This window comes from Poecilia reticulata, linkage group LG8 (assembly GCF_000633615.1).
Source record: "Poecilia reticulata strain Guanapo linkage group LG8, Guppy_female_1.0+MT, whole genome shotgun sequence".
In the NCBI taxonomy this organism is placed as follows: domain Eukaryota; kingdom Metazoa; phylum Chordata; class Actinopteri; order Cyprinodontiformes; family Poeciliidae; genus Poecilia; species Poecilia reticulata.
The window spans coordinates 25,442,399-25,468,214 of record NC_024338.1 but is presented as its reverse complement, the minus strand read 5'-3'; the positions used below and the strand labels follow the sequence as shown (position 1 = coordinate 25,468,214).

The window sequence follows — 25,816 nt, the reverse complement described above, 5'->3', positions numbered from 1 at the left end:
TTTTTTTTCGTTTCCATGTTTATATGCATTGACATGCACCGATCCATTTTAAAATATATACTTTGTTTTCCCCATTTTCATTTGATGTTTCTTGCTTAGTGCCATTGATTTTTATTTTTCACTAACTTGTACAGAAACAAAATGTCCTATAGGAACCACGTGGTTACTTTAGAAAAATCGTTTTCCAGTTAAAAGTTCACACACTCATATTATTTTGACATAAATAAAGTGATCTTTCTTTCTCTGTTTATTACGCTCGGAGCAGTCTTTTGTGCAATAAAAATGGCGCCATCCCAGCTTCACCTTCCGTTCTTATTAAAGGCAGAAGTCCCAGGTGCAGAATCGCCGCTCGCCTTTCACTCGATCCGGTTGTCTAATAAAACAACCCTTTGCTTTTCTTCAGATCAGTTTGCTTCCAGCTGGGAAGSGAGGCGTATTCATCCCGCTTCATTTCCAAAACAGCCTGAAATAGAAGCAATGTAGAGGTTAGTTTATAAAATCAACAACAAATGTTAATAAAGTTCTGTTGATTATGTTTCTCCTATAAGAAAAGAGGCATTTATTTCAGGTGAACACTGCACTCTGCTGGTTGAAAGATGCCACTGCAGTAGTTTTCAGGTTACCTGGAAGTCCTGGTCAGACAGGTAGACCTCCAGGTGCTGCGGGTCGACGCCTGCAGGTAAGGGGCTCCGCAGCAGCTCTTCCACAGGGTACTGGGCCTTCATGAGCTGGGCCAGGGCGTCCTGCACCAAGGTCAGCTTCACTTCCCCCGAGTCCCTCTAATTCACATCGACATGAAGAAAGTGACACTGGGCGATGACAAAATGGAGTCTGTACCAGAGCAATTWTTTTTTTTWAAAAAGCCAGTTTAATTTAAAATTAAAAAAACTATACTAGTTCTAAAGTTCTGCTTCTATTTCAATGTGTTCCTTTTATCCTAAATTACAAAGGTTTTACTAAATGAATAAAGGAATTTTGCATTTCATTGAACACTTTTGGTTATTTTGCTGCTGAACAACTTTGCAAATGTTTTGCTCAAATCATTTCAAATCACTGATGTCTATCCCGGCTAGTTTTCCCATTATCTGCCATAAACTTCACCTTAAGCACAATAAAAAGGAATTGAGGGATAACTGTTTGGAGGCTGTCTCAGGAGAAAAGCATTCACCTTTTTTCCTTTCACTTCACAGTTATTCTCTACCTTCTGTCCATCTCCTGCATTAAAATCCTAACAAAATACATTAAAGTTTGTATTTAACACCTTAGCAAGCACCTGGAGATATTTCAAAAACAAGTTGACGGTTGATTCCTTTACATAAGAACGAAAGAGGAGAATTTCATCTGAGATTTTGTTCACAGCAGTTATTGGTGAGGAGCAGGTCTCTAGAAAGCTGCAGAATTTGTTTCCATAAACATGTGAAACGGTTGAGTCACTTCTCCCAGAGGTCATAGTGTGTAGAAGCTCTGATAAATATGCAACACAACATCTAGCCTACTTTCTGGAAGGAAATGCTAATCATGCACACCTGTGTGAGAGGTCCATGGTTCCTCTCCCAGCGGGGGAAGACATTAGTGAAGGTGAGAGGCTCTGATCCCTCAAAGATGAGGTAAGCCTGTGGGGGCCTTCTCGGGTTTATCTCTGGTTCAGAGTGGATGCATGAGAGGATAGTAAACACAGAGAAAACATCACACAAACGCTTTCATTTCTAAGGCAATTAGCCATGAAAGTAATTCCCCTGACCTTTGCAGTACTGCAGAGTCGTCTGCATGGCACACTTTCTCTCGCTGTGCCAGAGGCTCCAGGCTGCAGCAGAGCTCTCCGTTTGCTCAGGCTGACCTCTCTGCCACAGGTAGACCTCTAACCGGTTGTCAAGCAGGAATAAGGCTGATGACAGAAAGCAGAGGAAATTAAACGATAACATGAAGTAAAGACACATTTGGTCCGCTTTAAATGGATCAGTTTGTTTCCTTGGCTGATCTGGACTTTTTGAGGTGATCTCGCTCCGCATCCAAACCAACTCTGGTACGGTTCCCTTCAGCTGTAAATACAGACCAGCCTCGATGCAAGACAACTACAGGACATAAACGTCTGACTGGACTTCATGAGCCACTGTTGCTGGGCATTAAGGTAAAAATGAGCCCTTCATTGTTGCTAACGCTACCACTGCATGTACTGATTGTGATGAAATTGTGCCTAATCTTTTTGCCAAGAGATGCTGCTGCCAGCATATTGTGGGTCAGAGAAAACTGGACTTCCATGTTTGTTTTTCAGAGTCTGTGTTTTGTCCCGCCCCCGTAATTTCTGTCAAATGGGAGCGATGAACGTCACTGGCGTGGCGTTGTTCACAAATTATAGTCCACTTGCAAAAATGTGAAAGCAAACTGCACCAAACGAGAAAAATACAGTCAGCTTTTGGGTCGGACCAAAGGATTTTCCTGGTGTGAATCTACCCTTGATGTTTCTATAGGATGTTTGACGTACAAAAATGTAGAGTTTGAATCATTTCTATATATTTTAAATTATTTACAGCTTAATGTGCTTGAAATCTTTCCATATTTTTTCACCTGGTTGAGGAACAGAGTACAGGCTTTCCTGGACAAAGGGCATCGCCATCACGACCCCTGGCAGCCGGATCGGACTCCGGAGCTCCTCCGCTTCAAATCTGCCAGAAGAGGCACTCAGATGGAAAAGGCGGGGAGTGAAGTTGTACTTTCCAGGATCTGCAAGAAGAGAACAGAAATGTGGTCTCTTACTGTAGTCTTAATGATTAAAAAACTAAAATGTTCATCATGTTGCACCTTGCAGCATGCAGTCATAGGCCTTTCTGTCCATCTGGCCCAAAGCGGCCCAGAAGTCTGAGGGCTCTGAACCTTCCTCTACAAAATGCACCGTCACAGGGTTGCTTCTGCAGAGGCCCAGTTCTGACAGACTCCTGAAAAACACCAAACTCAAAAACAGAAAGCTGGAAACAAATGCTGCACTCAGACAGAAAACTAGACTCATGCTTTACATTTCAGTGAGACGCTCCACTGCCCTCTTACTAACTTCTCGGGTGCTGCTGTGGGCTTTACAGCCGGTCCAGAGATACAGCACCCCCTGCTGGCTGTTCAGCAGGACGACGGAGCCCCTCGACCTCAGGCTGGAACAGCAGCAATCCCCCTCCAGCAGTAAGGCCTCCTCTGGGAGCTCCCCTCGCACGCAAAACAGACGCCAGTCTGCTGTGAGGAATACAAATGTTATTTCAGTTAAAAAATACGAAACTGGGGAAAAAGCAGAAGCAGATTTTCCTCCACCTGCGGTGGAGGCGGGTTCCTCTTGCTTTCCCTTGTGAATGACCAGACCTCCCTGGAAAAGCTGCAGGAAACAGGGGGGTTCCTTACCCTGAGGAACAACCAGCTAAAAGAAACAAAGCACAATGCATTATTAAACAATATAAAACATAATTTCATACATTTGTGGCTGAAAATGAGCAGAATCAATCCTGTGGTGAAGGTTTGAGTAAATATTTTGTATGCTAAATAAGAAGACTGCAAACACTGACACTATTTTGAGAAGCTACCTGTACTTACATATTTACAACACCATACACTTTCTTCCTTCTCTATAAACTCCCCCAAACATTAATTGGCTTGTGATATTTTGACTGCACTGGGTGATTCTAGGATTTATCCAAGACTTTACCCTGGTTTCTACTTTTGAGTTACAGAACCAGATTTCTACAGCTTCTTAGGTTCATACTCTAGACATTTAAAGTGCGGAAGTCATCCATACTTGTGAGTCTTCCTGGTTGTTCATCCCGATGGATAGAAAAGCTGCCGTGTCCCGTCCGCTGACACTGGAATGCCGTCCTCGCCACAGGAAGAACGCCGTGTTCTCCTGTGGTTTGGAAACATTCCCACACTCATCCTGGCTATTCCTGTTGTCTACAATGAACAAAACGAAACATTACGGTGAAATAAAACATCATAATGTTTGTTTGTTATCACGACTTTTCATCATCAGTAGTCACTGACCAAACGCAGTGATGCTGTACGTCCAGCGGATCACGTAGGAATCTCCTTCGTGAAGCTGCCCCGTGCTCTCCACTTGAATTTCACTGTCGTCAAACTCCTGGACGTGCCAGGTATCCACGGAAACGGTCCTCAGCTCCATCGCATGGCCTTTCTCCAGGGTGATGACACCCCGTCCTCGATGAACATCAACCCCGGACAGAACGGTCCGGACTGAGGCGTCTCCTTCCAGCAGCCCGCCGGACGCCAGAGCTTTAATGTCGCAGGGAGTCAGGAAGTCTGATGATGGTGGTTCAACAGGGAGGGACTGTAAAATTAAATATGAAAATTAATATTACAAATCATTAATTTATAATATTGTTTAATTTTAAATGGGTAGTATTATGTGCATTACAGGCTAGTTTATAGCCTCTTTGTACCACAATCAAGAACATTGTTAACTTCAGTTGTTATAAAAATGCTGTATATATCAAATATGGCTTAAAAGAAATTTTACTTTGTAATTTAACACCTTGAAACTGGATCTCTGTCTCTTTAACAAACTCCTGCTCTTTCTGAAAATCCACCTTCAAGAAATCATCACAACATGGCTCCTCTATTAACCCTTCAACAACATTTTTACCAGTGTTACACTGAGAAGTAGCTCCAATAATGAGCTCAGCAGTTCAACCAGGCATTTGCTAATTGCTGCTGGCTAGTCTGAAGGAGCTGGGAAGTTGCTGGGGAGGGCTGCTATGAAACTCTGAAGCCTTGAAGGAAGGGCTAGGTCCACCCAGACGTTTTGCACAGCTGAATGGTTGCCATGGAGATTAAACCATTTCTCAAACATGAATGAAAAAATTAAGGCAAGACTAAGCATGTTTTTGACGAGGTAATAACATTTTAACATGATGTAAAGCTCAAAAAAGTACGTTTTACATTATACTGTCCCTTTGAAATAAGGCAGAAAGTCATATTACCAAAAAAAAAAAAAAGGGGAGGGAATACTATTTTGGCTGTATAGGATTTATTAGAGAGTACGAGTGAGATCAGAGTAAACCACTGAACTGTGAGATTAACCTGCATTGCATTCCCCTCTGAAGCGACCTCCGCTGTGTCGTCGCTTCCACACATCGGGCTCAGGAACTTCTCCCTGAACAGCGCCGTCTCGTTGTTCTCGGTAACCACGGCGAGCAGGGCCCAGCTGGGACGGCCCTCTCCCCTCCTGAGCACAAAACCGCATCACCACAACACCACCGTGAACATTAATGCAGTCAATCTCAATCTGAAGTCCAACAGGCTTGACTTGCAGAAAATCCATTCCCAAAATGTATAACACAGCTCCCAGCAAGGCTGGGGACGCTGAAGTCAGCAGTTTGAAAATGAGGTTGTAACCAGTATGTTTTTTTTCCTAGTTTTTTTATATTAAAACTGCACCATTGTTTCTGTGCATGACTTGTTCCCCAATAGGACTGAATTTAAATCAGAAGATGATGTTGCATTGGTATAAACAAGGGGTGTGTATACCAATGCAACCAGATTACTATTGCTCCCCATATTTTTATGAACACTGGTCTTTGTTTTTAAGATTGAATCATATTTAACATTTCATGTTTCATTCACAATACAAAATACATACAAAAGTGCTTCATTTTTATCCAGGTACTGCACTAAACACCATGGAAAACCTCCTGGTTTTTCCACCAAATATTGATTTCTGAACTCTTCCTGAATCAAAACATTAGTGCTATTGTTTCTAATTGAATATGAACTCGTTTTATTTGCATTATTTGAGGTCTGAAAGCTCTGCATCTTTTTCCTTATTTTGACTATTTCTCATTTTCTGCAAATACATAAAGTTTTGCTTGGAATTTCGGAGACATGTTCTCAGTAGTTCATAGAATGAAAGTACAATGTTCATTTTACTCAAACTTAAACCTATAAAGAGTAAAATCAGAGAAACTGATCATTTTAAGTGATCTGTTTATTTTTTCCAGAGCTGTTTATATGACATGGCAATAATGTATTGTTAAAAGTGAAAGGAATCTGCCAGTGGAACTTGAACTGGGTTGCTAGGTAACGGGCTGGGCTTAGCTGTGGTTGCTAGGTAACGGCGCTAGTGGAATTTGTACTTTTTCATCAACATTAAGGAAATATTGACGTAAAACAAGCGTCGCGAAAATTTACTTGCAAGTTAGTTTCGTCTTATTTCAAGTGCAATGACATATTTGCAACAGAAACTATACAAAAATACTTTGAAAAATTGAGTGTTTTTGCAGCGTGCCTCTCAGTATCATTGAACAGATTATTGCAGTCTGAAGGACTGCATGTCCGCCAGTGGCTTATAATACGCAACGTTTGGACGTACGGCTGAACGCTGGGGTTGCACTGAGTGGGATCCAGTGGGTTGACTCGACAGTTGCTGTAGTCGTACTCTCCAACCCACACCTGGTGAGTCAGCTGGAGAGCAACGCTCCTCCTGCTGGGTGAAACATCGCGTCCATGCCACAGATACACCTCGCTGCCAAAATCAAACACCAGGACCTGGAAGCATCAGAGCGCCGTGTCACGATCAGAGGTGGGCAGAGTAGACAAAAATTGTACTCAAAATATTTTTACTCATGTAAAACAGAAAAGCTGATTAAAAAAAAAAAAAAAAAAAAGTAGCAAAAACGTATTTGGTAAAAAAAAAAAAAAAAAAAAAAAAAAAAAAAAAATGGCTACTCAACTGCTGAGTAACCAATCATAAAATCAGATTTAATATTTTTAAATCGTATGTGCAAATTCAGATTTTTTAAAGATTACAATAAATTTCAGAAACAATATAAATAAGTAGAAGAAACACTTTAACAATTTTTTTTTACTTTATATAAAATTAATACTTATAGTAGGTAATGTGTATGTTTGGACAGGGGTATGTACTTCCAATGACAATAAATATTGTTTACTGTATCTTTCTAAACTCAAAATGACCCAATAGGCTCAGCAGATATAAAATAACCTTAGAATTAAACTGGTACGTTTTAACATAAACTTTATGTTTGTGTCTGTGTTTCACATATGTTTTTATCAAAATATGTTCCTTCTTTCTGCACTGAATAGAGTATCCAGTCACAACGGTTCATAATAATATTACTCAAGTAAAAGTATAATGTACAGTGCAGTAAAAATACCACTAAAAGTTTTTTTTCCCCCCCAAGAAGCAACTCAAGTAAATGTAAATGAAAGTATAGACAATGGATGTTTACTGAGGCGCTGACCTCAGAGGAGTCCAGCAGGGCGGTGCTGGGGATGGAGGCCCAGGCCTGTTCATGAGGCACCAGTCTGTCCTCCATTAGGCTGTACACACAGTTGGACTCCACTACGCCTTGTTCAAACAGCTCATCCTCCTCTGGAGCACCAGCACCTATGGGAGAGAACGAGCAAATACCTGCATAATATAACCAAATCACCACATATGTGGCTTTTGTTTTCTGCTAAAAACTACCTGTAAGATTCTAATCTAACCTCTGTACTGTTTTCTTCCTCCAAGAAGACTCCAGAAGTCTGCAGCTTCAGGGCCGTCAGAGTTCAGCCCTTCCTGCAGGTGGACAACCTGGGAGGCGAGACAGCCGAGCTCCCTTTGGCTCTGGATGAAGGCGGCCAGCTCAAGAGCCTGAAAACAAAAACAGTTTGCAGTTGCACTAGAAAACAGAGAAGGCCTTGCAAAAATAATAAGAAAAGAAAACACTAACTGGACTTCCTGAGAGTCCTAGATCACAGACGACAAACTGAACGCTTCAGACGCCGTGAACAGTTTCAAGGAGCAAACGTACCAGTAGATAATAGCAGATAGTCTCAGAATTTGGATGGTTTATATTTCTGTTGAATTTCCCCATAAAATGAATTAGAGGCTAATTTAAAGTATGATAGTTTAACCCAGTGGTTTTCAAAGTGGAGGCTGCTAGGGGGCGCTGTGGGGGCCTCAGACAGTTGGAGGGAAGAAGAGAAAGAAAACAAAAAAAAAATCCCAAAATGGTTTTAATAGTTACTATTTCATCATAATTGTTGTTTTCTGTTATTCCATCACTTTTTAAATAAAGTATAACCTGAAATAATTGACTTAAATGTTATTTTTGACGCTCAAACTGCCTACAAAGACATTAAATAATCAAATAAGTTGATTATTTAAAAAAAATGTTTTGCCTAAAACACATTCTTTTAGTGAAAGGAGCAAAGGATGCTTCTGCAGCTAAAAACATCAACATGTGAAAACCTCTGCTCTTTCTGCTTGACTAACATCAATACAAAGTAAAACTGATCTGTTGATTTGTCATCTACCAGTAACTGATCAATAATTGGACTCAAAAGGTGCCTGATAGAAGATTTTATTTAATTTTTTCACAGAACTTGAACTGAATGAAGCTAAAACTAAAATACTTGCAAAATGTACATATATTTTTTTACATTTCTGGTTTATTTACTGCTCTGATTATGTTGCTCTTTCAGCAACTGGCTCTGTTTAGAGTCCAGTTAATGATGAATCAATTACTAAATTAGTTGATTCAATAATCAATTAATCTGATTGTTTCAGCTCCAAATTTGTCCTCTGGGTACCTTGGCTCTCTCCTCCTTGTTGGCAAACTCTCCGCTCCACAGGATGCAATGATCGGGATCGACGAGCAGGAAGCAGTCTCCGCTGTTCAGCGATCGGACCGAGGGTTCGACCACACGTACCTGGACCTGCCGCTTCCCTGCCAAAGCCCAGCGAGGACGGTTAAATGGACGGCAAAATAAGCAAACAAATCACTAAAACATTTAAAATAATTACCTTTGATGTGAATAAGCATCAGGTTGCTGAACGGAGGGAAAGACTTGCTCATCTCCCTCTCTGAGGATGTGACAGGATGTGAATCTGGTGAGGAAGAGTTTTTACAATCTGTGGACAGACGGGATTAAACGACATGAAGCAGCTGAGTGAAATAAACGACAATAAATAAGAAAATTAACTCACTTTTTTCTGCTTGGCCCCTCTCCTCTGCAGCACTGTTGTCCCTTTCCCCCATGTAGTCCTGCCTGATGTCCTCTCTGGCCGCCAGAGCCCTCAGCGGGTTTCTGGAGCCCTGAGTCCGACGGGACGGACGTACCGCCCGTCTGTGCTCTGTGACCGCTGAGCTGAGTCTGCACACAAATACAACCAACAATAAAACCTCAGAGTTTTCACCCAAATAACCAGTTAGTTTTGCTTAAATAAGTGACACTGGTTGTTCTCCAGTTATCTTGATTTGTCTGAACATGTCTAGAAGTAACCAGCAGATGTCGCTCTCACAGCAAAAACAGATTTGCAAAATCTTTAATACAGACTTCATTAAAGGGAAATTGTTCAGTGCATAGGGATCAATAATATAATTTTACTAGTTTTACTCCTTCGTGTTTCATGCTTGTATCCAATTCTTCACTTTTCAGAGGCAAATGCTGTGTTTAGTTTAATTTACATCACAATTTAGCTTTAGATTATAACAGTTGAAAAAAAAAACCACAAGACTATTTGTGGTATAGTTTTAATCTCCCATAAAGCTTTAATATTTTGTAGGCTGGAAAACATCCAAACCACTAGTTGATAAAAAAAATAATAAACATAAATAAAATAAATAGCTGATCACAAATGTCCCCACAATTATTTACAAATAATTTTTTAACCATTAAATTGTGATCCAATAGTCAAATCCAGTCTCAAAGCTGCAAAAACACAAAATCTTACCAAGAATTTTTGGTCCAGTTTCATGCGTAAATATTACTGTAGACTTGAAATAAAACAAAACTAACTTACAAGTAACTTTCAGCAAGACATAGAAGTTGGTTTTAAGTAAATAATTTCTTAATATTGATCAAAAAACTGGCAGATTATTTCACTTATAACGTGACATTTTCCCAAAGAGACAAGTGAAATAATCTCCCAGTTAAATTAGTAATTTTATCAATATTAAGGAATAAAATAAGCTTATGCACTAGAAATTATATGACAAATACTTGGGAAGGTTTTGTGTTTTTTGCTGTGAATAATGCTGGATAACTAGAGTAAATTAGAGGTTTGACGAAAAAATCTAAAAAAAAAAAAAAGTAGGGATCTTACTGGCACAAATTGGCAAGATTTTCTTTTCATCTAGCCTTGTTAAAGGTATTTCATTAAAATACATGAAAAGCATTTAATTACTTGTTAGCATATCCGTAATACACCCAATGATCTCACCCAAACTTCTTTATACTTTTCAGAATATAAAATAAAATGAAGCAGGTAAAAATAAATCCCGCCTTTCTTCTACTTAAACCATAATGTAGAGCAATCGCCAAAACTCACATGGGCGTGCTGCTTTGGCAGAGGATAGTGAGGTCCTGATCCGTCTCCGTAGCAGCAACATCGCCGCATGGTGTGGGGCCCCCAGCTGGAGGAGGCGGCAGGCTGCCGCAGAAACCTCCGTCCGATATCTTCAAACCATCAGCAGGCGTCTCTTCATGAGGAGGGTCGATGTGCAGGACGGTCTCTGGAGAAGCAGCAGACAAAGAGAGACGAGTGAAGGAAAGAATTCAGCATTCAGTTAAAAACTCTGTGTTTGAAGAGCTGATGCAGCGCCGACCTTTTGAAGCATCACTGGGGTCCATGTTCCTGTTGGAAATCTCACAACTGTCCGTTTCAGCAGGAGATCCTGGACGCAAAGTTTCCAAACACGGGAATGTTAAATTAAAGAGACCAACCCAGATCAAATCCAGAGGAATAAAACTCACTTCTCTCGATGTTCATCTCAGCTTCCTGCTTGTTGCTCTGCTGCTCGGTTTTCCTCTCTTCAGCTTCTTCCATCTGAAGCTCAGGCTCAGCTTCTTTACTCTACGTAGAAACATAAACACATATGTGAAGAGACAGAAATTCAGAAAATAGAAAAAGTTACATACAGCATATAACACCTTCTGTCTCCACTGCGGTTGGATCAGGCTCTTTGTGGGAGAGGAGACTTCCTGGGCCTCAAAGCACATGTCGGTCTGAGGATGAAGAGAAAAGAAAACACAATAAACAGATGATTACATGGACATCCAGAGACATTTGTGGTCAATCGTCTTAAAGTTATTCAACGAACATTTAAAATAAAAGAAGGGTGTAGTATTTACAGAGAGGGAAGCTTTCGTTTTCAGTGTTGAAACCGAAGTAAGTCTGTTCATAAAAAGTGTATTTGCAGTACTACAAACCAGCTGCAAAGCTGAAACGATGGAGATGAAATAAGATCTTAAACAAATCCCTTAAAGAGGCACAATTCTGGATGAATAAATAGCACCTTAGGTGACAAAGAGGCAAACTCATGCAATAAAAGTGAGCAAACCACTAATTCTCAAATTTCACGCAAAGAAACATCTTCTCCTAAAACAGCAATACAGAGGAAGTTTTTTTTACAGAGGTGGGAAAATTTTCTGTTCTTTTTCTCTCTTCCTCTTTTAAGTTTTTTTTTTTTTTTTTGAATCATTTACTGTTTCTTACTGAATCAAAGAAATCGAGAGAACACGAAAAAGAAGTTGCTTGTTTTGTTGGACGTTGCATCCTGTGCAGAAAAGGAGCAGACGGACCATGCAAAATGTGCAAAAAATGGAGTAAAAGTTTGGCTGTTAGAGTGAGTGAAATGTCACATTTTAACTGCAGAAATCACATTTCTCTGAATGTGCTTTCAAAAACTTATCACTGCATCCTGAACACTCCAAATCATGACATGCAGCAGTTAACGTCCCATACAGCAGGCCACACAGTTACCTGATTAAAACACATGATATATTGGGGTGTATTGATAGCAAAGACAGACGCAAAGACAGGATCCTGGGAGAGAAGAAACAGCAGAAGGCTAAAGATGTTTGGTTCAAACTATATTTTATGAGGATACGGGACTTTGATTCGCTTTACCCAGCACTGAGGCGTCTCAAGAACAGGGCTTTCTGATTTCTCCTACAAAACAAAAACAAAAGAGAGGAAAATTATGTAAAAAATTATCATAAAAATAAAAGAGGAATGAAATCAAACACAATAAATAGATTTACATGTAACATGGGTGTGTTGCTGCAGAGGAGATCTTTAGGTCATAAAGAGGGTAAAATTTAACTACCAAATAATTAAATGTCTGTTTGCATTCCACATTCCCACCAACTGTTATAAACCACATAACTGGTCTGAATACGTTTCCCAGTAACATGAGTCTGATCTCAAAACATTAAGCACATACTAAATGCAGAGTGCTTGTGCTGAGAGATGCTAGATTGTGTTTCAGTGACACGGCCAAAGGTCCAATCAAACCGCAGGTCTAGTCTCAAAATCTAAAGCCAGCTGAACGAGCGAACCCTCTAACCTCTAACACAGCAAGTACAATATGCAAATGAAATGAAAGCAACATGCGGCTCTGGAAAAAATTAAGAGACCTCTGACTGAACCCCTCATGGTTATTCCACCAAATACTGACCTCTGAACTCTTCCTGAGTTAAAACATTAGTGTTGCCGTTTCTAAATGGACATGAACTTGTTTTTTGTTTGCATTATTTGACGTCTGAAAGCTCTGCATCTTTTCATGATTTTGACCGTTTCTCATTTTCTGCAAATAAACACTAAATTTCTCCTTGGAACTTTGGAGACATGTTCATAGAATAAAAGAACAATGTTCATTTTACTCAAACATATCCATAGAGATTAAAATCAGAGAAACTCATCATTTTAAGTGGTATCTTGATTTTTTCCAGAGATGCATGTTGTACATTAAGCTTAAATGCTTTATATGTGGTAAATAATGGTGTTTTGAGAAATATCCATAACACTACATCTTTTTTTCTTGTGTTTTTTTTTTTTTTTTTTGCAAACACTTACAGAGAGGGAAACTCTCTGTAAGTTTTCACATCCGCTGGAAGAAGAAAAAACACTATTTTTGTGAATGACCAACAAAAATGGGTTTGAAGTTGTAAACTGGAAGGCAATTAATAACTTTTAATTAAAGAAAAATAAAATCAGAAAAGTATAGCAGGCAGGGAAGCTGCTCAGAAATACAAAATCTTTATAAAATACACCAAAGTTAGTGGCTGTAACAAGAGAGAGAAACAATTAATCATTTGTAGGATGCTGTATTTATAAAGTGCCTCAATCTACATATTTTTTTAACAAACACTATACTTTTCAATGTGCCTTCAGTAAATGATTAGAAATGAAAATAAATAAAAGTCTTTAATTTATTTGTTATTACTTATTAGTTTTAATTGTTTGCAGGGATATAAATGCACGTCTGTTCCTTACTTTTCCTCTCAGTGATTCTGCTGTTTCTTGTGGATTCGGTGAACAATTTCCGACGGAAACGAAAGCTTTTTGTTTGGGTTTGTCTTCTTCCTCAAGCCTCCCAACACTCTGCTCTTCACCTTGTGTTCTGGACAAATCACACAGAATAAAATAACAAATATTAAAAAAGTTGTTCTCTATGTTTTCAGAACCATGACGGAGTGAGAGCTCATGCTACAGACCCAGCATCAGAGCTGTTTCCCACAGAGGAAGTGATCTGTGAATCCAGATCAGATGGGAGTTGTGTCGGGGTCTCCCTCCTGTCTCGAGCTCTCTGCCTCCATGGAGCTACTCTGACTGATGTGTCTCTGTGTGGCTCCGGCTTCTCGGGTCCTTCTGTCCTCCCAAACATCTCCAGATCTGTGCAGTCTTCACCATTCTGCTGGTTGAGCGGCGGCAGCTCCGGCCCGTCGGTCCCGCTCCCCTCAGAGTCGTCGGGGCGGCTCTTCTTCAGGATCCCCTTCAAGCACGGCTCAGAGTTGTGATCCTGCAAGCCCCGTTGCGTTGGTTCTGGTTCTAAAAGTTCGGACTTTGGTTGTGTGAGGGGCACCTCGCTGGGTTTCAGGTTAACAGACGAGGCCTGCTGTCTGTCATTCAGATTTGGGTACAAACTGAAGGCGGGAAACTGAATGGGGCCTTTCTGAAGCTGAAGACAAACGGGACAGAAAACAGATATAAATACACACACAGGTGTTTTCAGGTACACACTCAATAGGTTGTCACTAAATACGAATGTGTTATAATATCTGCATAAGTTGTTTGGTGTTGTGGTTTTCCTGGTTTTGTTTTTTCTCTTTCTGGATGTGTAGAGGCAGACTTACTCTTTCCTTTTAAACATTTTCCACACTTTTCTCCCTTTGTTTTTTGTCTGTGTCCATTATATTTAAAATAAGCCCAAAAGGTTTTATATGTATATCAAGTAAAAGAGATCCACCTTGACTCAAAAGTAACAGAGATCATTGAGGTTTTTCTGAGTTAAACTTTCAATTACAAAATTCAAATTCAAAACTATTTAATTGATCCCAAACGGAAAGTAAATGTTGAAACCCATTAATTCAGGATTAAAACTAAACTTTGACTCATTTTCTCCTCACCAGACTGACTTCGTCCACGGTGATGGGCTGGGTGCGGTACCGGGCTCCTTTCTGTTTCCGCCTCTCTGGTGGTCCGTCGGCGGGACCGGAACCGTTCTTTCCAGGTCCGGACAGCCTGTTGAACAGGGCCAGCTTCTCCCTCATGCTCATCCTGCAGCTCTCATCTCCGACCTCCACTGACTCAGACTGTCCAGACGGGACCACTGCTGCAGGAGGAGCACTGCATAATGCGACAAAATAAGCTACAACCATGCAGAACTGCACCATCAGAACATTTATTCTTTTTCATGACCTATAAAATACTGAGAACACATTGGTGAGCACACCATGTTCCTCCACTGCCTTTATCGCATACAGTGTTGTTTATTTTTAGTGAGTCCACCACACTCCATTCAGCAGCTGGTGATTCAACTGTAGAGCTAAAACGATCTGCAGCTTAATTTTATCCAAGTAACCTTTGATTGATTGCATGAGCTGGAATTGCATCTGTAGTTTTTTCACGTAGCCGGAAAAATAAGACATTTTACCTCTTAGAATGGGAAAATCTGACACACATTTTATACATGATGTTCTACACTACAAAAACACAACATTTCACCAAGTATTTTTGGTCTAGTTTACTGTGCAAATATCTTAAACACTTTAAATACAGCAAAACTAACTTACAAGTAACTTTTCAGCAAGATATAGTAGCTTGTTTTAAGTCAATAATTCCTTAATACTGATTTTTAAAAAGTACTAGCTCCACTGGCAGATTATTTTCACTGAGAATGTCTTGTTAAAAGGGAAATAATCTGCCAATTGAATCAATATTAAGGAATTGTTGACTTAAAACAAGCTCCTATATCTTGCTCATTTTTACCCACCTCATTGAAACCACTTCCTCGCAGGTGATTGGCTGAGTGAGAAAGCGGAGGTCTTTGTTACGTCGGGTCCTCCGCTCATGTAAGCTGCTGGCTGAGCGAGGCTTCAACAGACCTGAGGAGTCGGAGGCAGCTGACTTCTCCAGTTCCTAAAGACGCAAAAAATGTATTAATATCAACTCATCAAGGTATCAAATTATCCGAAACTTTCCGCAAAGGTGGATCCAAATGTAAGGATTTAGCAGGAAGGCTATAAACTGTAATTTGCATTCTTCATTCGTTCTTTGATATGTGATTCCAAACATGGAAAACTTTTGTATAATCATTCAAAGGGGCATTAGTGAGAGGGTCACAGCTAGTTTGTACATTTAAATTACTGAGAGATGACTCAAAGCACCTCACTCTCCTGTATTGATGAAAGAAGGCAGGCGAAGCAGCACTGTAACTAGTGGATAAAGCATCTTGGCAGCTTACTTCCAACAGGTCACGGTGTAACCGGAGACCTGCAGGCTTCAGTTTCCTCACTGCCCGTCTCTGCAGCGCAGCAGGCTAATTTTACCACAGCTGCTGGCTGTTAATGGCACTACAGTGTCTGGCACATTTTCACCTGAGTCATTGGGAATAAAACCGTAACGTTTCAGCTTCTGAGTGCAACGGGAACATCAAGCCTGGTCCACGTTTCCACCTGGATGTTCTGCATGTTCAGTGATACTTTAACCATGTGTCTCAAATTGTTCAGAACAAAAATTTAATTTCTGCTGTATTTGACACATTTTAGCAGCTTATTTGAGGAAATAAACAGGTCAAGATTTGCAATGAAGTTCTTGTTTCAGAGCACAGACTTACTTTAAACAGAGACATCTTGGCAGCCACGCTCATTTTGGCTCTGTCGTCTGTTTTCACATCCGCTGGAAGAAGAAACAAGAAAAGATGTAAATGTTGCAAATCAACACACTTAAATTATTACTAAATATTAACAAATATGGATCCACTAATTGTTATTCTTCTTGAGATAAATGTGTGTAATTACTAACATTTTACCACTTTGTGGTTATTTATGTTTCATCTGAAGGTATTTCAACCTCAGTTTCTTCAGTATTAAAATAACCTTTTTTAAGATAAGTTCTCATTTCTTAAATGGTTGAAATATTTAATACAATAATTCTTTCGAATAATAACATTTGAAGCCGACTCAACCCTGAACTTAGCACTAAAGTTCCATTAACAACATTTAGATAAACCTTATCTATGTTTTAGATGATCTATCAAAGAGTGGCAAAAACTGAAGTTTGCAGATTATCTTCATCCAGTCTGATTGAACTCGAGTTATTCTGTAAAGATTTCAGTTTCAAGATGTCAAAGTTAGAAGAGACATGCTCCAAAAAATGAAGGTGGTTGAGACTGAATAGAAATGTACACCCAATTTATTTTTAGGTTTTTATTTGTTCAAAGCTTTAGCAAACAACCAATAATTTACCCCTTACTTCTTTAAAAATAAAATTCTTAGAATAGTTTTGTCACAAAACATTATTTTCATACATGTTTAGACAAAATACAGTGAGAAATAATTGTGTCTGTAAACTGTAAGTGCAATAAGAGGCACCTACTGTTGTACAAACCATTAAAACCACCTTGTGTTGACTTATAATCTTTTTCTGTTGAGGTCAAATAAGAGGAGAGGTGACTTTGTTCCTCACTCGTAAACCTATCATCTCTCACCATATTAAACAAAGTGGGCCTCCAAATATAACCTGGTTTATTTCCCGGGCAGTTACAAGAATTTATAGAGACAACTGGGCAAGATGGATGAACAAATACAAAACATGCTTCCTGCAGAGCATGCAAAGAAAAAAATATTTTTGCTGTCACTAAACCTTCTTTGTACTAAGATAAAAGTTTTACCTTTCTTGTCATTTTCATCTGCATCCAAGAGCCTGGAAGAGGAGACCATGGTGTTAAATATAAATATGAAGAGCTCAGAGTGTTCTCACACAGATCCAGCTTTAAATGTACTGCGGATGTCCTTGTGCTTCTGTTTGCAGATTTGGAGAATCAAGATAATGCGAAACATTTGCATTCTTGATAAAACGCCACCGTTGATCTCAGAATGAAGGACAGACTCATGCAAACCACCCAAAGGTTTCTGTCTAAAGCCTCAGCTGGAGGGTTACTTTTTAAATTGAAATACCAAATAAAAATGTTTTCAGCTAAGAAAAACGTCTCAAAGTTTTCTTAATAGTTACAGTTGAGTATTGGGTGACATCTCAATAATAGCAGTTAATTTATAGCTTAAAATAAAGTCATTTACAGTAAGATTATAACCTCCCTATTTGTTAGCACCCATCTGAAAGTAATTAAATAAATTAAAACTGAATTTAATTTCAGTACATTTGAATATAGTGTCTGGGAAAACATCAAGTTAATAAGAAACAGCTGCTGATTAAAGTCTCACTGACTTCCTGTTAGTGTATAAATATTATACACCACTGAGGTTCTTTCTCTTAGCAACTCTTCAAAATGGGAGAGACAACATGTACAGCTGGCTACAAATAAACAATTTCTCACCTGAAGTCGCACATCTTTACAGTTTGAGTATTAATGACTAAAAAGAAAAAGAAAGACCTCCAAAGCTAACAACACAGCAGGAGAGCAGCAGAGTAACAAAGTGCAGCTCCTTGGAGTGGCCGCGTCTCCATAGCAACCACTCCGTCAATAACAACTGACAGTTTAAAAGACGTGTTGGGAAAAACACCTTTTCTGTCTCAACAGCTTGATATCTGCTGGAAGAGCTTTAACTCAGGGCTGGGCAATAAATCAACAGCAATACATACTCCGATAAATAATTAATAGAATATATGTAAAATAGAATTTTCAATAATTTTGCTGAACTTTAACGTAGAACCGCACAGGATTCTGGGAGATGTAGGCAAAGGAAAAGCTTTGGCTGCTCAACCTCTCACAACTAGCAAAGCAAGGATGGTTTGGTGGCCTCAACTAACTCGCTCAGTCTTTAGTTGCCTAGCAACAACCTGTTGAGTAACTTACAGAGCAGCAGTTTCATGCTAACTGAATAAAACACAACGGTGAGGTGGGAAGGGAGGAAATGAGAAGAACAGTTTGATACAACAGCAAAGGTCACGTCACCAATTTGGTAATATTTCAGATATTTAAAAGAAGAAACAGATCAATAATTATCATTATTGACTGATATGAAACCTGTGATATGTTTTTCAGTTATATTGTCCAGACCTAGTTAAAACTGGAACCATGATCTGAACCAAAACACTCCAGAAAACCAATGAATGGCAATATGCAATATGCCAACACGGTTGTGGATAAGTACTGCAACCTCACTAGAATGCATGCATTTAAAAAAAAAATACAAGAACATTTTGACTGGAAAAAGATGAAAGCTTAAAGATCCCCATTTTGCTTTAACTTTATAAAATGTTAAAGAGGAATTTTGAGTATTAATAGTAAGATTTCCATTTTTCCCACTTGCATGATTGAACTCAAATTAAATTCTAAAAGTATAAAATTGAGCTTTTGGAAAAGATTCACTTATCTAAAGGTTTACTTTACCAGAGTTGCTACTAAATATGAGAAACAACTCCTACCCGGTGCTCTCCTCCATCTCGTTGGCTGTGATTGGCTGTGTCCTGAAGCGCTCGCTGGTTATGCGACCCCCTGCTGACCCCTGAAGGTAGCGCCTGCCCCGTCGCCGGCCTCCCTCAGAACCAGCCGCCAGGTCCAGAGAGGATGTGATTTGGCCAGGATCGGGGCCACTGGTTTCCATAAACAGAGAAAAAACAGAAAAAGAAAAGCAAAGATGGCGGTAAACACTCGTACGAAGGTCACACGGTTTGGATCACGCACATGAAGGCAACCCTACAGTTTCTCCTGGCCTGCGCCGCCCTCTGTCTGCTGGAGGAGGGAACTCCTCAACTGGCCCACCGACACCAGAGTGTGGAGCTGCGGGGTATCGGGTCCTGGATGGACAAGGAGCCCGTCCTCACTTGGGACGTTGGCAGAATCTTGGCAATTCTGGCTAAAGTGAGTGAAAATGCAGCAAACGCAATACAATTCAGAGTTGCAGTTTTCCATCAGGGGCTGAAGTGTTCCAGAGAAAGATGCAACTTCAAGTATAAACGAAGAGCCTCTCAAATCACATGAGGAGTCAAGGCAGGACAGAGGCAGCAAGAGAAAAATCAGAGTGGTTATAAAACCCCTGCTGATTTGGAGCTGTCAGTTTTAATTAGCAACAAAAGCAACTGAGGAAGTCAGCAAAGAAGAGAGTGAGCGGTTTTTTTTAAAAAGGTTTTTGCAGAAATTAACAATTGAGGTGGAGGAATCTGTCGACATATTAGCCAACATGTGGAAGAAGATGAGGCCAAAACTGACATTTTGTTTAACACACCAAACACCAAGTTAAAAGTCTAAGGACACAAAAGTTACAATGGTCTAGTCAAAGTCAATAGACAAGTGGCAAAATGCTGAAACATTAATGGGCATAAATACCTTTAAAAAACACAATGTTGCCGTAAATCAACTTATCGAAACCAAAACAGAACTCATGCAGCTTGATGACATAATAATAAATGTTTAAATATTTACAAATGATTTGTCTCCTATGATACACTGCTGCAGCAATTCTTTAAGTTCCTTTAAAGCTCAAATCCACCAAGACTGTTCTGATTGTTGCTAGTGTGAGAGAAACAAGTTTTATTTGATTGGGATAGAAATTAAATGACACTACCGCCTTAAAATATGTCCAACGGAGACCTCTAATGCTTCCATTCCTTTCAGAAACAGCAGTTTGAGGGTTTCTTGTCACTTTAAATCCAAACACGCTGCTGCTGGCCACAACCGCCAACTCAATGTTTACATTCGCACGTGAAATTGGCTGCAAACAGATGCGCAATTTTACAACCGTATCCTTTTGAAAAGCAGAAGTGGAGTCTCCTGCACATCCAAGAATGCAGCAAGTTGTTTCTGGATGGTAAGTCAACAACAAAACACTTGTCTTTTCCAGCAGCCATTGTACTGCCTATACAGTGGTAAAGCCAGCTGACCAAAAGTGCTGGAGCTTAGCTTGGGTTGCTAGGTAACGGGTTGGGCTTCCGGGGCAGTTCCTGCTGATTTGTGACGTTACTTTTTGGAGGTTTTTCAAACAACTAATTCTCCAGACGACAAAAAACCCAAACTTACAGCCAAAAACTAGTTGGGTGTTCTTTTTTTTTTTTAAGTGCTCACACTTGCAGTAGAAACCCAAATGGAAACACAAAACTGTGTAGAATGTAAGTTTTGCATAATACGTCCCTTTTAAGACAATAATATACAAAAATGACATTTTCAGTAATGTAACAAATCTTAATTTCCATGAAAAATCCTATCATAGCTGTGGTTAATAATTACAATGCACCTTTTAAAATCGACCAGGGATTTCTAGCCCAACTAGATGACAAGATCTTCAGAGCATAAAGAAAATTTGTGAACTACATGAATGACAAAAATTGGACCCAGAGAAAACTTGGAGTAAAAAAACATTGAGACAAACCCTATCTCAAGTGTTCATAGTAAAACTTTATATATGAATAAGAACCATGAATTTTAGAAATAATCATCTGTCTTCCAGACGGGACTCACCTTCTCAGGTAGTTCGGCTCTGCAGGACCGTCGGCCTTGACTCCATTTGTAACGTCTCGGGTTCTGCCGTTCACTCTTTCACCGAGGCCGTCTGAGTCTAAGTCCCCGCCACGTGCTGAGGTCGCTGGGTTGCTCAGCTCCTTTCCATCCCGTCTCACCCACTTGGATGGAAGCTCCTCCAAGTCTCCGTAGCGTTCGGCCAGCTCTCGCCTCCTCTCGGCCTTGTAGCGGGCGATCCGCTCTGCTCTGGGCTCCAGAACCAGCTTCTCTGATGCATCCATGTCCCTCTGATTGATTCTGGTGTTTATCTGTTTCTCAAATGACTGCAGAGCATGGGGGAAGGAAAAGTAGACGGGAAATTTGCCTTCTGCTTTTCAGCTTGAGCGTGAATTTTTGCAGCATTCAGATTCCATCCGACCTGAAGACTTTTTTTTGCTTTGCTCATCGGTTATCAAGTTTTGGAGACCATCAGTGCCTTTGGAAGTGAGATGTTTCTCCTGGAAGATAAAAAAAAAAGAAAAGTGGCAAAAATAAAGGGTCAAGAAACATACTGGATTTTATTAAGGGGTATCAGAATAAAGTTGGATAAACACAAATGCAACCTTTCAAAGTTTTACTTTCCCAAATGTTTCAGCTTTCTCCATGTTGTCTTGTTTTGAATATTTTAATCATTTTGTTGAAGTCATTTTAACTACTTACAATACTTTAGAACACATGCAAATAGAAAATAAATACAAATTTCATTACAAAATTCTCTCAATCAAACTGAAGAACAGCTCTACAACAAATCTACAGGAGTAGCTACTGCACAGAAAATGTGAAGAACAATAGTTCTTCACATTTTCTGTTTGTTTTTGAACAGTCCTACTCTGCAAGAGGCAATTAAAAATTTGTGTGCAAAATGATTAAATGGCAACATACAAGAGTTGCAGTTTTTGCATAATATTTCTGATCCAGTTCCACCTCTTTTCCTCCTTCTCTCCTCCATGTAAGATGATCGGCACCAGCCTGCCGAGTCAAGAATCTCCTCTTGCACTGAAATTCAACACCTCAGCTCCACTCAGGGTGCGAGCCTCATGGCACACAGTCTGCAAAGTTTGCTAATCTTTTCTGCAAAACTAATAGTAACTTAAGCAACCTGCATCACCACTTTAAACACAAGATGTTATTTAAAATAAATAAATGCTTTGTCTGATTAAATATGCTTTCAAATGTGTTAAGCACACGTGCAACATCCTGTATGAAATAATATGTTCCCAAGCAACATGGACACAAACAAGCAAGGAAAGTCCCTTTAATCTACAAGGGAAACCTGAACCTGAAATCTATTTTTAAATATCATTGATGTAATATATTTAAAACTAACATTTTGACAAAGTGTGATAAAACTTAAGGAAAAACTTTGCAAAATCCCCAAAAAGTGTGGAGATCTATTGATCGTTACCAGTTGGGATAGCATGAAAGTCTCTCGTAACGTAAACAAATGAGATGTGGATCAAGACTTTTGCACAGCACTGTATGCAGAAAAATAAATGTGTGTTTCCATGTGTGTATGTGTGTGTGTCTGTGTGCTTTACTAAACTGTAGATGTCAGCATTCCTACAGCAGGAAGCACAATGGAGGAAGAACAAAGAGGTAGGAGTCACAGACGCTGTGCACCAGATGAATCTGCTGTGAGGCTGAATGGACGTTCTGGCAGCAGAAGTCCCACTTTAAAAGATGTTAAGTTTATCGATTGATCTGCTGCTCACAGGCTGGTGGATTGAAATACAGCAAAAAAGCAAAAGAATACAGATTAACTAAACACCGAGTCTGCAACAAGTGGTCGGACCCGACTCATCTGAACAAAAACATGTGATCTCCTACTTCAAAGGAGCCCCAATGTTACAATCTAAAGCTTTAAACTTTCCCAGCAAGAAAAACCGTTAAGCTTTAATATACATCGTGGATGATTTTATGACCAAAGTGGAAATAAGAGAATGCACTTCTACTAAATTTAGGAAAAAAAAAAAAAAGTCAACTGGCAGGCGTTCGAAGGTGTTAAAAATTAGCTGAAATAAGGAAGCTTACTACTGCTATGGCTTTCTACATACAAGTGCTGTTATCTCCATATGCTTAGCAAAGCATGTGGAAGTAATTTGTGCATCCTGATAGGAAGACGAGCTGCCCTGTTTTGGACTAATTGTAGTTTGATTAAATGTTTTTCTGAAGCACTGGACCATATCATGAGGGAATCTTAAAATGTTTAATTTTAAAGATAATAAATAACATCTTTTCATGACAAGTACCGTAGTTGACTTCCCATAACTGTAACAGTGCGTTCAATCAGGAGATCGCTCCAGTCTGTTGCCCATAGAGACTCCCAGAAGTCTAATTTCTTCCACTTGAGTTTCACACTTCCACAGTTTGTACCGTTTCAATTAAAAGAAACATGTTTTCTCACCACTTCTTTGATTCATTTTGTCCAGCTGTCGACTTTAAGTCTGTGTCCATGTCCAACCAGAGCCAGGTATTGTGTAGTTGGTGCTTTTAATCAGTTTTCAGTTAAATTAATTCAATCCACTCTATAACAGTCACAAAATGTCACCAAAATCACTCTGTCCCTCTAAAATCATTCAGAAAATCGCAAAAGTGTATTGAATTGTAGCGTTTGCTGAATATCGCAATATATATCGTATCGTGAGCAGAATACCGTGTATCGCATCGTGAGATTATTGCATCACTACAGCCCTAGTAATGACCGTCCCATTTATAGGCAGGTCTAGTTTTGGCTCAGTTTTAAATCTTCAATTTGATCCAAATATTATGCTTTTGGTTTTAGATATGTTTAAAACTAATTTATTTGTACGCAATTACAAATATTCTATGCAAATGTCTGATTTCAACTGTACGTGCATCGACAACAATAAACTGTTTTCTATCTGAAAGTAAAAGCAGAATAAGCTTGTTAAGATATCAAGATGGCTCCATGCTACTGGGAACATAAGCTTAGGAGTGGATGCAGAGATCAACACATGCCAACACGTAAACATGTGCTTAACACAAGACCTCAATCAATTTTTAAAATCTATTTTTTTTTTCCCTTAAATCGTTATTATGTGTGCTCTTTGGTCGTCTTTGGCTAAACACAACAAAGAATTGAGATTGCAGAGAGCAACAGTCACGTGAGCTGCAGAGAGGAGAATGCAGCCGAGGCTCAACAGGGATCACAGGCTTCTAATCCTGGAGCACTTTCAACACAAGCTGGAAATACGCCCAGCAGCAGAGAATGGGATCTGAACACCGACAGTAGCAAAATATTCAACTAATTATCAAAAGTTTTTAAAAAATAAAATAAAATAAACACTATCCTTTATTACAACCCTGTTAGAATAATTCAATAATAATTCTAAGTTAACCTAAAATGATTTGAAGTGAGAGGGGAATCAGAAGGTTTCTGCAGCAGACCAGATTAAAAGGCTGGCCAAGAATAAGCCTCTGACCAATTACACCTACCCTGCTGGGTTTCCTGCACCAAAGCTCCCAATGATCTCTGTAACTCAAGGACAAATTCCTGTATACCACAAACACGCATTACACTATCCATAGGTAAGATTAACATTTAACAGATAGGCCCTTTACTGTTATAAACACAGGAAGAGCCGTCTCTCCACCTTACGATCCATCTGCTTCCACTCCACTAAGTGCATTAATGGTTTTGCATTATGGATGATGTTTAAAACTTCCTGCATCAAGTAGAGATAAATATTCAGGTTTAACTCTCCAACATGGTGAGATTTCCAATACCTTCCTAATTATTTCATTTGCATAATGTATGAAAACCACAAAACTTATGAAATATTCAATTAAGCTTTATTAATTTGGAGAAAAACAGGAGTGAAATATGCTATTTGTACTAATAATTTTGAGAAGCTCTTACCCTTAATTGTGTTGCAGGCTAGTAAACATCAGCTTCGCATTGTTTGCTACTCAAGATAAAAATGTCGAACACTTCCGCAGGTCAAACCAACAGGTGGGTCATTTCTCTCGACTGTCTTGAGGGTAAAATTGCAAAGTTCATTCCGAACTGCTGCTTGGTTCTGGACTCTTAATGCGTCCTCAAAAAAAAGTTAGATATAAAACTTTACTTCGTGCTAATTGAAAAGAAACGTTTACTTACACTGAATGCGCGCCGTAAGCCTTGTTCCAGCCGGCCGGCGGTCCCTCCCCACTGATCCTTCCCCGCGGTGAGTCGCTCCAAATGTAGTCACAGTCGCAGCTGGGGGTGGCTCTCCGTATTAAGGGGAGAAGGTATAAATAGACGGGCGAACCCTGGGACGCCCCTACCGGGACCGGACGTCAATGTTGCGGGTTCTCCCTTTAAGCCGGTCTGATATTTACATAAACTCTTAAAGCTACCATTCAAAGTTTACCGCCACATCTTTAAATATATTTTTTAATCTATATAATGACATGTTGTGCTTGTTTTAATTTTTTTAAAACAAAGGAAGTTAACTAAAGTACTACAGACAGTAAATCAAGAAAGGAAGTGAGAACATGACTATCAATGAAATTTCAAAAATGTAAACAGGAATAAAAATGTATTCATACCATTTAAATTCCTAAAGATGATTGCAGTCTTCTTCACGCAACATCCATCATTGCAGTAATAAACGATTTGTTGTTTAACAAGTATGCAACTTAGAAGCATCTTTAAGGTTTAATTCTTTTTCTTTTTTTAATTTGCCCACTTTTCTTATTTTTATAAGGCATTTATTTCACAAGATGGTATCTTGATCAATCGCAACTGTAGACCAATCTTGAACAGACCCATTAAAAGTGCATCTATCAAAAATTATTTGGTGTTTATTGAGATTATTCATATAGAAGTAAATTATTTGTCTTTTCCTTTCATGCTT

The 25,816-nt window shown here is 39.4% G+C and overlaps 1 protein-coding gene across 8 annotated transcripts; it reads right to left on the bottom strand.

Annotated features, from left to right (window-relative positions):
• Window positions 1–25,184, bottom strand: svilc (supervillin c). Of its 8 annotated transcripts, none has more exons than XM_008416941.2 (34): window positions 25,078–25,183; window positions 21,337–21,415; window positions 20,919–21,241; window positions 19,165–19,320; window positions 18,890–19,057; window positions 17,175–17,206; window positions 16,119–16,180; window positions 15,276–15,421; window positions 14,410–14,629; window positions 13,498–13,961; window positions 13,277–13,403; window positions 11,909–11,950; window positions 11,762–11,824; window positions 10,930–11,004; window positions 10,753–10,852; window positions 10,605–10,673; window positions 10,328–10,511; window positions 8,984–9,150; window positions 8,801–8,908; window positions 8,587–8,723; window positions 7,498–7,645; window positions 7,251–7,396; window positions 6,359–6,534; window positions 5,071–5,215; window positions 4,015–4,318; window positions 3,773–3,924; window positions 3,295–3,397; window positions 3,012–3,219; window positions 2,800–2,933; window positions 2,566–2,721; window positions 1,742–1,885; window positions 1,527–1,639; window positions 624–779; window positions 1–463 (listed from the first exon to the last, which is right to left on the bottom strand). In XM_008416941.2, exons 2-34 carry the CDS (start codon window positions 21,361–21,363, stop codon window positions 374–376), a joined length of 4,845 nt encoding a protein of 1,614 aa, XP_008415163.1. In that variant the 5' UTR covers window positions 21,364–21,415; window positions 25,078–25,183; the 3' UTR covers window positions 1–373. The 8 variants fall into 8 exon arrangements, with proteins under 8 accessions (XP_008415163.1, XP_008415166.1, XP_008415165.1 ...); XM_008416944.2 differs by having other exon boundaries at window positions 3,012–3,216; XM_008416943.2 differs by having other exon boundaries at window positions 21,337–21,393; window positions 25,078–25,170.
• Window positions 25,185–25,816: the final 632 nt, after the last annotated feature.